At 43.1% G+C, this 12,429-nt stretch overlaps 1 protein-coding gene across 3 annotated transcripts in view; it reads right to left on the bottom strand.

The window, feature by feature from the left end:
• mlx (MAX dimerization protein MLX) overlaps positions 1-12,429 on the bottom strand; it is a 54,937-nt gene that overhangs the window by 16,116 nt on the left and 26,392 nt on the right. The window contains exon 8 of one of the 3 annotated variants that reach the window (XM_059638770.1): positions 2,149-2,349. The exons of the other annotated variants lie outside the window; for them this stretch is intronic. Within the exon in view, the coding sequence (XP_059494753.1) occupies positions 2,338-2,349 (12 nt within the window). The 3' untranslated portion in view covers positions 2,149-2,337. Of the gene's footprint in view, positions 1-2,148; positions 2,350-12,429 lie in introns of those variants that run through there. 3 annotated transcript variants of the gene reach the window in all.

The following is a 12,429-nucleotide window of genomic DNA, read 5'->3' as shown; positions in this document are numbered from 1 at the left end:
TCTCTAATGAACAGGCCCCAAACAGCTTCCTGTGGATGAGAATTCCACAAGTTTACAACTCTGAGTGAAGAAATTCTTCCTCATCTCAGACCTGAATGGGTGCCCCTTATTCTTAGGCGGTGACCCCTTGTTCTGGACTTTCCCAACATTAGGAACATTTTTCCCACACTTAGCCTGTACCGTCCCATCAGGATTTTATATGTTCCCCTCATTCTTCTAAATTTCAGCAAGTACAAGCCCAGTTGATCCAGTCTTTCTTCATATGTCTGGTCCTGCCATCCCAGAATTCAATCTGGTGAACCTTCGCTGGATTCCCTCAATAGCAAGGATGTCTTCCTCAGACTAGGAGACCAAAACTGCCCATAATATTCAAGGTCTGGCTTCACCAAGGCCTGTATAACTGCAGCAAGACATCCTTACTCAAATAACCTTGCTGTGAAGGCCAGCATGCCATTAGCTTTCTTCATCACCTGCGTGTCAACCTTCAGCAACCATTCGACTATGACAGCCAGGTCTCACTGCACCGCACCTTTAGAGGTGCAGGTTTAGAGGAAGTTGAATATTGCCTAGGACAGAGCATTTTAGCAATGGAAAGAGGCTCGATAGGCTTGAGTTGCTTTCTTTAGAGCAGAAAAGGCTGAGGGATACAACGCATCATCCTCCGTCACTTCCGCCATCTACAATCCGACCCCACCCCCCAAGACATTTTTCCATCCCCACCCTTGTCTGCTTTCCGGAGAGACCACTCTCTCCGTGATTCCCTTGTTCGCTCCACGCTGCCCTCCAACCCCACCACACCTGGCACCTTCCCCTGCAACCGCAGGAAATGCTACACTTGCCCCCACACCTCCTCCCTCACCCCTATCCCAGGCCCCAAGATGACTTTCCACATTAAGCAGAGGTTCACCTGCACATCTGCCAATGTGGTATACTGTATCCATTGTACCCGGTGTGGCTCCCTCTACATTTGGGGAAACCAAGCGGAGGCTTGGGGACCGCTTTGCAGAACACCTCCGCTCGGTTCGCAATAAACAACTGCACCTCCCAGTCGCGAACCATTTCAACTCCCCCTCCCATTCTTTAGATGACATGTCCATCAACGGCCTCCTGCACTGCCACAATGATGCCACCTGAAGGTGGCAGGAACAGCAACTCATATTCCGCTTGGGAACCCTGCAGCCCAATGCTATCGATGTGGACTTCACCAGTTTCAAAATCTCCCCTTCCCCCACCACATCCCAAAACCAGCACAGTTCGTCCCCTCCCCCCACTGCACCACACAACCAGCCCAGCTCTTCCCCTCCACCCAATGCATCCCAAAACCAGTCCAGCCTGTCTCTGCCTCCCTAACCTGTTCTTCCTCTCACCCATCCCCTCCTCCCACCCCAAGCCGCACCTCCATCTCCTACCTACTAACCTCATCCCACCTCCTTGACCTGTCTGTCTTCCCTGGACTGACCTATCCCCTCCCTACCTCCCCACCTATACTCTCCTCTCCACCTATCTTCTCTTCTCTCCATCTTCGGTCCGCCTTCCCCTCTCTCCCTATTTATTCCAGAACCCTCACCCCATCCCCCTCTCTGATGAAGGGTCTAGGCCCGAAATGTCAGCTTTTGTGCTCCTGAGATGCTGCTGGGCCTGCTGTGTTCATCCAGCCTCACATTTTATTATCTTGGATTCTCCAGCATCTGCAGTTCCCATTATCACTAAGGCTAAGGGTGTGCCTGATTGAGGTGTATATGATTACGTAGGGCATGGACAGCCATTCCCCTTAGATGAAGGATCAATAATGGACAGGTCACACTTACAAGGTGAAGGGCAGGAAGTTTAGAGGGGATTTGAGGTAAAAAACTTTCACCCAGAGGGTGGCTGGGGTCTGGAATGTGCTGCCTGGAATGGTGGTAGAGGCAGGAAACCTCACAACCTTTAAGAAGTACATGAATGAGCTTTTGAAGTGTACAAACATGCATGATGATGTGTCAAGTGCTGAAAAGTAGAAGTAGTTCAGATAGGCTGTTGCAGACTTGATGGCCAGAGGGCCTCTTTTGTGTTACGATTCTATGACCAACTAAGGATACTGGAGAATTATTGCACAATGAGGGATTTTGCCAGGGCTCCATTTCATGGCTTGCTTACCGGCAGCACCACTGCAAATAACAGGTTTATTCTCACCAACAGATGATGGAAGGATAACACATTGCAAACACTTTACAGGGAAAATACAATTTCATCCAATCAGTGCCAAGCAGGCCACAGTTTACAAATAAATCACAGTACAGACACAACCATTTTGACAGACACACACAACCACCACTTTGGAGTTCCATGAACAGTGCGCTAGCCCTTAACCTAAAAGGTAAGAAAAAAGAACAGTGAATACAAGAAACTGGTAGCTAACAATGAAAAAAATCCAATGGTCTTCGCATCTTAAAGTGGTAAAATGGTGGGACAAGGAGGAGTACAGCCACAAAATGGGATTATGTAAGTAGGCTGAATCATGACCAAAGTACTAAATTAGAACTTTGTTTCTGCCTATAGCAAGGAAGGTGCTCTCCACACACATGAAAGACTTAAAATGGATATAAAGAGAGTGTTGGATAGGCTGCTGTACTTAAAAGTAGATAAAGCACTGGCATCAGATGGGGCAACAGATCCAAAGACACTGAAGGATATGAGACTGGAGTTTGCAGAGCACTGACCTATATCTTTCAATCCTCTTGGACTTTGAGACAGCACCAAATTAGAAAACTGCAAATGTTCCAAGGGTGTAAATATAGGTCCAACAGACACAGTATGGAGAAAGAACATGTAACAGTGGTGGCGACTCGAGATAAAAGAGTGTGAGGAGAACAGCAGAAATCCAATACGTTCTGTCACTCCAAAGCATATCAGCCAAGTAAGAGAGAATTCAAAAGTGACATCATAGGAAAACAAGTAGTTGACTGGTTGGTGAGCGTTTTACTCATTTATAAACTCAGATAATTTCAGACATTGCAAAGTTTTTTTAGCTTATTTTGTTGGCTGTTGAATCTTCCCTATTCATCTTGCTTCAGGAGATCAGATGCAGAACCATTTTGAGTGGAGATGAGGAATAGAAGGGCAAAAGTCATCACTAGTGAATGTAATCTACAGGTGCCTCCAATAATAACCACAAGTAGCAAAAGGTATACAAAAATAAACACTGGGTGATTGTGATAAAGGGATGGCAATAATTAAACTGGAAAAACCAGATTAATATATAGTGTCCACAATGAGGAGGTTCACAAAATGCTTTTGAGATAGTTTCCTCCAGCAGCACATTTTGGAACTGATCAAAGGGCAGGTCATATTAGATTTGATAATGTGCAACGTTACATGATTAATGAATGATTTCAGACTTAAAGCACCTTTAGCTAAAAGTAACCACAGTATGACAGAATTTTCTAACCAGTGTAAGAGAAAATCGGGCCTAAGACTAGTAACTTAAACCTAAATGAAAGCAACAATGAAGGTAAGAAAGCTGAACTAGTTGAAGTGAATTGACATACTAGGCTAGGCAATAGATCAATAAAGCCACAGTGAAGGAATTTTGGGGGATATTTTGGAATACTCATATTCCTACTATAAAAAAAATTCTAAAAGGAAGGACTCACCACTTATAGTTAACTACAAAAATTAGGGAAAGCATCAATTTTGAATGTGCATAAATGAGTAGCAGGTCATGCAACTGGTTAGAAAATGAAGAACACAAGAGAATGACTAAAAGGTTCATCAGGAGGAAGAAATGAGAATATAAGATGATACTAGGAATGTAAAATGGATAGCAAGAGTTTCTTTAGGTATTTAAAAAGGAAAAGAGTAAATGAAGTGAATATTGGTCATCTGGAGAGTGCAAATAGGGAATTAATAACGATAATCAGGAGATGGCATATGAAGTAAACAAATATTTTGCTTCTGTCTTCACCATAAAGGATACAAAAAACACTTCAGTAATAGCTTTAAATAAGGGATTGAAAGGGAAAGAGAAATTTTGTGAAATTACAGTCATGAAGGAGATGTACTAAGCAAATTGACCAAGCTGTGGGCTGACAGTTCTCCAGATCCGGATGGACTTCATCCTAAGATTTTAAAAGATATTGCTAATGAGGTAGTAGATGCACCACTGTTAACCTTCAATGATACCCTAATTATTATAATTTCGATTTCCAGAACTTTGCTCACAGATATGTATGCCTTGGAACTGCAAGTGCATCATCTAAATACTTCTTAAATTTAATGAAGTTTTCTGCCACCGTCACTCTTATAGTTAATGGTTTCCAGATTTTCACCACCATCTAGGTGCAAAAGCTTTCCCCCACATCTCTTCTAAACCTTCGGCCCCTTACTTCATGCCCCTGTCATTGATGCTTCCATCAAGAAGAAAGTTTCTTCCTGTACACTCTATCTATGCCTGTCATAATTTTATACACCTCCATTATGTTCCCCAACTGTGTTCTCACGAAGGGTCACTAGACCCAAAATGTTATCTCTGATTTCTCCCCACAGATGCTGCCAGACCTGCTGAACAGCAATTTCGGTTCTGTTTCTGATTTACAACATGAGCAATTCTTTCAGGTTTTTCTATATCCCCTAACTCCTCAATGGAAATTTAAGAAGATAAGAATTATGAGCAGGATTAGGCAATTCAGCCCCTCGAGCGTGCTCCACCATTTGATACAATCATAACTGATCTTACCTTGGCCTCAACCCCACTTTCCTGCATAGTCTCTGTAAACCTTCAATCTGTCTGTTTCGTCTTCAAAATTTACTCAATGTCTTAGCATCCAACACTCTCTGGGGTAGCGAATTTCAGATTCACGATGCTTTGAGAGAAGTAATTTTTCCTCATCTGCTTTAAAACTGTTACTCCTTATCCTAAAACTGTGATCTTTCATTCTATTTTGCCCATGTGAGGAAACATCCTTTCTACATCTACTTTGTCAATCCCCTTCAGCACCTTATATACCTCAACTAGATATCCTCAACTCTAATGACAAAAGACCTAAACTGTTCAATCTCTCCTCATAAGACAAACCCTCAGCTCTGAAATCAATTTAGTTACCTCATCTGAACTGCCTGTAATGAAAATAATCTGTCCTTAAGTAGGAGGTCCAAAACTGTTCACAATATTCCACATACATTCTCATCAATGCTTTATACTTTCTCAATTTTCTATTATATTTATTTCGCAATAAACATCAAAATTCTATTTGCCTTCATTATTACCCGCTGCATACTAGGTTTTTGTGATTAATACACAAGGGTAATCCGCAAATCCCTCTGCATTGAAGCACTCTGTAATTTCTTTCCATTTAGATAATAAGTTGCTTTTCTATTCCTCCGACCAAACTGGATGACCGTGCAGTTATCCATGTTAAACTTCATCTGGCTAATTTTGGCCCGTTCATCCAACTTATCAAAATCCCATTTGTAAATTTCTTAATTCTTGTTTGTAACTTACTTTCCTTTCTGTTTTAGTGTCATCTCCACATTTGGTGATTGTACATTCTATTCCCGTATCTAAGTCATTAATATAGATTATAACTATTTGGGGCTTAAGGACTGAAGCCTGAAGCATTCCACCAGCCACATCTTAACAGCCAGAAAAAGACCCATTTTTCCTGACTCTTTGCTTTCTGTTGGCTAGTCAATCCTTTAACAAACTAATAAATAACCTCTAACCCTATGTGATCTTGTATCAATCTTCTGTGCAGCACTTTACCAAATGCATTCTGGAACTCCAGGTATACTACATCTGTAGGATCTCCATCATCCAAATTGTTTGTTACATCTTCAAAGAATTCCAGAAAAACAGTTGACATTAGTGACATTTAAGCGACTGCTGGACATGCACATGGACAGCAGTGAATTGAGGGGAATGTAGGTTAGGTTATTTTATTTTTGGATTAGGATTATTGCACGGCACCACATTGTGGGCCGAAGGGCCTGCACTGTGCCGTACTTTTCTATGTTCTAAGTAATGATTAACCCTTCTTAAAACAATGCTGACCCTGGGTAGATAATATTTTGAGTTTCCAAATATCATGTTATTACTTGCTTAACAATGGATTCTGACAATTTCTCAAGGGCACGCTAAACTAACTGGTTTCTAGTTCCCTACCTTTTGCTTCCTGCCATTTTAGAATTACCATTTTTATTAGGATTTTTCTGAGCCAATAGAACCTTTCCCGCATCCAGGAAATTTTAGAATATTATAACTAATGGATCCTTGTTTCTATTGCCACTTCTTTTAAGATCTTATTCTGCAGGTCATCAGGCCCTAGGCACTTATCTGTCTTTAATCCCAAAAGTTTGCTCAGTACTTTTTCCCTGGTGATGATGAGTTCCTCCTTATCTATAAACTCCGACTTACTTGTTACGATTGGGAATGATACTAGTGTCCTCCTCCACGAAAAGTGAAGTAAAACACGGATTAAGTGACTCTGCCATTTCTGAGTACTCCACTATTGACTTCCCAATCTCATCCTCCATAGAGCCATTGGTCACTTTAGCTATTGGAATAAAACAAAGAACTGTGGATGCTGGAGATATGAAACAAAGACAGAAACTGCTGGAAAAATTCAGCAAGTCTGGTAGCATCTGTAGAGAGAAAGCACTGTTGAATCCAGTGACCCTTCTTTAGCACTGACTGTAACTAGGGAAAGGTGGTGAGTATGCTGAAGACAGTGGCTCACGGCAGAGTGGGAAGTGAGCGGGTGGGTGGAGGTGGAGTCCAGAGAGGGACAGAGACAGGGAGAAAAGCTGGGGAGGCACAAACAGATGGATAATAGTATACGAGGGAGACAGAAAAGCTGAAAATGGGGATCCTAAGTAAGTGAAAATGGGTTGGCTGCGCTGAAAGCTGCCCATGTTACAGGGTTTGAGCTGTGGGGGTGGATAAAGGACATGGAAGATGACGTTCAGGTTCTTAATTTATTAAACTTGATCTTGAGCCCCGAAGGCTGTAGGGTCCCTTTGCGGAAAAGGAGATGCTGTTCTTTCAGCTTGCACTGAACCTCACTGGAACACCACAGCAGGCCCAACACAGAAATATTGGCCAGGGAACATGGTGGTATGTTGAAATGGTAGGCAACTAAAAGTGCAGAGTGTAGGTATTCTGCGAAGTGGTTGCTCAATCTGCATCTCATCTCAACAATACAGAGGAAGCCACATTGTGAGCAGTGAATACAATAGGCTTGATTGAGTGAACTGGAAGTAAATCACTGATTCACCTGGAAGGTGGGTCTGCAGCCTTGGATAGTGAGGACGGAGGAGGTAAGCGGGCAGACGTTACACCTGCTGCATCTGAGGAGAATCACATGTCCTGGAGGTTATGGTCCCTGCGGAACACTGACCAAAAAGGGAACAGGAACATATGTCCAGTGGTGTCATCTTGCTGGAGGTGGCAGAAATCGTGGCTTATGATTCTTTGGATGCAAATGCTGGTGAGGTGGAAAGAGAGGTTTAGTAGGATCTTATGCTATTGTGAGAGGGAAGAGAAAGGTTGAGGGCAGAAATGTGGGAAATGAGCCAGACAAAACTAAGGGCCCTGTCGACCAGAGCAGCAAGGATTTGTTAGTTGAGGAAAAAGGTGGACATTCTGAGTCCCTCCTGCAGAAGGCAGCATCATTAGACCAGATGCAATGGAGGTGGAGAAACTGGAGAACGCAAAGGTGTCTCTACAGGGAGCAGGCTGAGGATGTATGGTCTGTGGGTTTGTAATAGATGTTGTTGGTCAGCCTACCCCAAAAACGGACCTAGTGAAGGTGGAAACTGGAAGCAAAATTGTCAATTTTTTCCCATTCCAAATGAGATAGGGAAGCAACACTGATGATGTAATCAAGTACCAGAGAAAGACTTGTCGGGAGAAACTGAAGCAGGATTGGAACAAGGAATTTTCCAAGAAAAGGCAGGCACAAGTGAGGTCCATGCAGGTACACATGGCTATACCTTTGATCTAAAGAAAATGAGAGGAGCTGAAGTAGAAGTTACAGAGTGAGAACAAGATCAGCCAGATTGTTATGAAAAAGGACAAAAATGGGCTTGAAATCAAAGTTCTAAACTGGGAGAAGATTGATTTTAATATGAGTTACCTGGAATGGATTGGGCAGATACTTTCAGATGAAACCTTCTCTGAACAGTGGGATGCACGCAGTCGCTCAGTGGTTAGCACCGCTGCGTCACAGCATCAGGGACCTGGGCTCAATTCCACCCTCAGGTGACTGTGTGGAGTTTGCACATTGTCTCCATTGTCCGTTTTTGGGGTAGGCTGACCAACAACAAAAGAGATGCCAGAAGACTGGAAGACATCCAATTGTGGCAGACTTGTTCAAGAAGGGAAAATCCAGGAAATTACAGGCCAGTCAGCCTAAGCATCAGTGGTGGGGAAACTACTGGAAGTAATTCTGACTAATTTAGTTAATCTGCATTTGCAAAGGCAGAGATTAAACAAGAAGTTAGGACATAAGAATGTCTTGCTGCAGTTATACAGGGCCTTGGTGAAGCCACACCTTGAGTACTGTGTGCAGTTTTGGTCGCCTAGCCTGAGGAAGGCAATTCTTTCTATTGAGGGAGTGCAGCAAAGATCGCAGAACTGACATGAGGAATCTACAGGGCTTGTACTTGCTGGAATTTAGAAGAATGAGGGAATCTCATAGAAACATATAAAATCCTGATGGGACTGGACAGGCTATATGTGGGAAGAATGTAATTAATGCTGGGAAATTCCAGAAATAGGGGTCACAGTCTAAGGTAAGGGATAAGTTATTCAGGACTCAGGTGAGGAAGGATTTCTTCATGCAGAGAATTTTGAACCTGTGGAATTCTCTCTCACAGGAAGCAGTTGAGGCCAGTTCATTAGATACAGTCTAAAGGGTGCTGGATGTGACCCTTGTGGCTAAAGGGATCAAGGCATATGGAGAGAAAGCAGGAATGAAATACTGAGATTACATGATCAGCCATGGTCATATTGAATGGTGATGCAGACTTGAAGGGCCAAATGACCTACTCCCGCACCTGTTTTCATGTTAGCATGGCTTTATTAAGGGGTGGCCATATCTGACCAAATTGATGGAACTTTTCAAAGAGCTGAGCTAGTGCGTTGCTGAAGGCAATGTTTTGATGTACTTGATTTGGATTTTGGAAAAACTTTTGATAAGATTCCACATGGGGGATTATTAACACAGGTAAGAGCTCATGAGATCCAAGGGAATTTGGCTAATTGGCTCCATAATTGGCTGAGTGGCAGGAAGTAGAGTGATGACTGATGGGTTTTTCTTAATGATTGGAAGCCTATATCCAGGGGGGCCAGGGTTCATTGGCATTAGTCTTTGCTTTTTGTGGTTTATGTAAATGATACAAACTTGAATGTAAGGAGGTCTGATCAGTAAGTCTGCAGGTGATACTGAAATTAGTGGGGTGGTAAATAGTCTGGAGGATCACATTAGACTACAAGTAGATATCATCAGGCTGGTCAAATGGACTGCGCTGTGGCAAATGGAACTCAGTCTGGATAAGTGTCAAATTTCCCACTGTCCTTCACCTGGCTGAGCTTGTTCTCACACTAAGATAATCAAATGTGAGGCTGGATGAACACAGCAGGCCAAGCAGCATCTCGGGAGCACAAAAGCTTTTGTGCTCCTGAGATGCTGCTTGGCCTGCTGTGTTCATCCAGCCTCACATTTGATTATCTTGGAATTCTCCAGCATCTGCAGTTCCCATTATCTCTGACATTGTTCTCACACTGAACAGCTTCTAATTAGCTGGACAAGTGGTTAAGGTAGCACTAGGAGAGCATTTTGCAGGCAGTGACCATAACTCTCAGAAGGTTGCAGAAGCTGGGTCACTGAATATTTTTGAGACTGAGACAGATAGCTTCTAAAATTTTCAAGAAGATTTGTAGCTCAGGTTGTGGATGAAGTTGTAGACATGCTTTCTGAGTTGGTCAGTATAGCTGCGAATGTTTTGTCACCCTGCTAGGTAAAAACGTTAAGTGAGCTACGGTGAAGCATCAATGTTCTGTCCTGCTATTTATTTATATGCCTCAGCTTGCTGGGGTGGTTGGCATTACTTCTGGTTTTCTCTCTCGGTGTTTTGTACATATTGATGGAGTTCTGGTTGGAATGCCAGGCCTCCATTGCCAACTGGCCCCCAGCATTTATTGCCCATCTCCAGTTGCTCTTGAGAAGGCGGTAAGCTGCCTTCTTGGACCTCTGCAATCCAGCTGCTGTGGGTTGGACCACAATGCTATTAAAAAGGGAATTCCAGAATTTTGGCCCAGCAACAGTGAAGGAATGGCAATATATTTCCAAGTCAGGACAGAGAGTGGCATGGAGCAGAAAGTGCAGGTGATGTTGCCTTACATCTGTTACGTTGTGCTTCTATATTGAATACAATAGGATATAAATAGGCTGGAGACTTGAGCAGAGAAGCAGCAGGTGGAATTTAATCCAGAAAAATACGAAGAGAAGTATGTTGGAAGATCAAATGCAGGAGGGAAGTATGCAGGAAATGGTGTTTACCTTAGAAGCATTTAAATAGCGAGGGGTTTAGGAGTACAGGTTCACAGTTCCCTGAAAATAGCAACACAAGTCAACAAAATAGTCAAGAAGGCATATGGCATGCTTCCTTTCATCAGTTGAGGCAGGCAGTATAAAAATTGGCAAGTCACGTTGTAGCTGTGCAGAACTGCAGTTCAGCCACACTTGGAACATTGCGTACTGTTCCGGTCACCACACTACCAGAAGTATGCCCAGGCTTTGCACACATGAACATAAAAAATAGGAGCAAGATGAAACCATCTGATCTCTCAAGCCCACTCACCCATTGAATAAGATCATAGCTGAACTTTTCGTGGAGCCGTCCACTCACCATAACCCTTAATTATTTCAGAGTCATAGAAATGTACCTCACGGGAACTGAGCCTTTGGTCAAATTTGTCTGTGTTGACCAGATATCTGAAATAATTCCAGTCCCATTTGCCAGTATTTAGCCCGTATCCTTCTAAACACAGCCTATTCATGTGCCATCCAGCTGTGTTTTAAATGTTGTAATTGTACCAGCCTCCACTACTTCCTCTGGCGACACACACCACCCTCTGCATGAAAAAGTTTCCTCTTACACCCCTTTTAAAACATCCCCCCATTGACCTTAAACCTGTGCCCTCTAGTTTTGGACTCCCTCACCCTGGGGAAAAGACCTTGTCTATTTGCCTTATCAAAGCCCCACATGAGTTTATAAAACTCTAATCGGTCACTCCTCTGCCTTGGACACTCCAGAGAAAACAGCCCCAGCCAATTCAGTCTCTCCCTGTAACTCAAAATCCCCCCAACCCTGACATTATTCTTGTAAATCTTTTCTGAACTCTTTCAAGTTTCAGAACATCCTTCCTATAGCAGAAAGACCAGAATTGCACGCAATACTCCAAAAGTGGCCTAACCAATGTCCTGTCCAGCCGGAACATGACCTCCCAACTCCTGTACTTAATGCACTGGCCAATGAAGGTAAGTATACCAAACACCTTCTTCACTATCCAATCTACCTGCACCTCCACTTCCAAGGAACTATGAACCTATACTCCAAGGTCTCTCTGTTCAGCAACACTGCTCAGGACCTTACCATTAAGTGTTCAAATCCTGCCCGGCTTTGTCTATCCAAAATGCAGCACCTGACATTTATCTAAATTGAACTTCCTCTGCCATTCCTCAGCCCACTGACCCATCAGACTTCCTATGTCTACATCCAAATCATTTTTATAAAATGATGAAAAGCAGTGGACCCTGCAACAAACCTTGTGGCAGACTGTTGGTCACAGGTCCCGAGTCTGAAAAGCACCCTTCTACCACCTTGTCTTCTACCTTTGAGCCAGTTCTGAATTAAAATAGAGACCAAAATAAAAACAGCAGATTCTGCTATCCAAGGTAAACAAACAGGAGGCTGGAAGAACTCAGCAAGCCAAGCAGCGTCTGGAGGAAAGGAACAGGAAAGGAGTCCTGAAGAAGGATAATACCCAAAACATTGACTGCTCCTTTCCTCCAGACACTGCTTGGCTTGCTGTGGTTTTCCAGCCTGCCGTCTGCCTAATCGGTTTCAAAATAGCTAGTTCTCCCCATATTCCTTGTGATCTAACTTTGCTAACCTGTCTACCATGAGGAACCTTGTTGAACACCTGACTGAAGTCCATACAGATCACATCCACCACTCTGCCTTCATCAATCTGCTTCAAAAAAAACTCAATCAAGTTAGTAAGACACTATTTCTCACACACACAGCCATGTTGGCTATCCCTAATCAATCCTTTCCTTTCCAGATACATCTACAGTCGGTTCTACTATAACGGTTGTTTCTTCAATGCAAATTGGCTTTAATGCAATTGAAGAATTTAGACCACTGTTTATAAAATGTAAACATTCC

This window comes from Stegostoma tigrinum, chromosome 31, assembly GCF_030684315.1.
Source record: "Stegostoma tigrinum isolate sSteTig4 chromosome 31, sSteTig4.hap1, whole genome shotgun sequence".
Lineage (NCBI taxonomy): Eukaryota > Metazoa > Chordata > Chondrichthyes > Orectolobiformes > Stegostomatidae > Stegostoma > Stegostoma tigrinum.
This window is presented reverse-complemented; position numbering and strand designations above follow the sequence as displayed.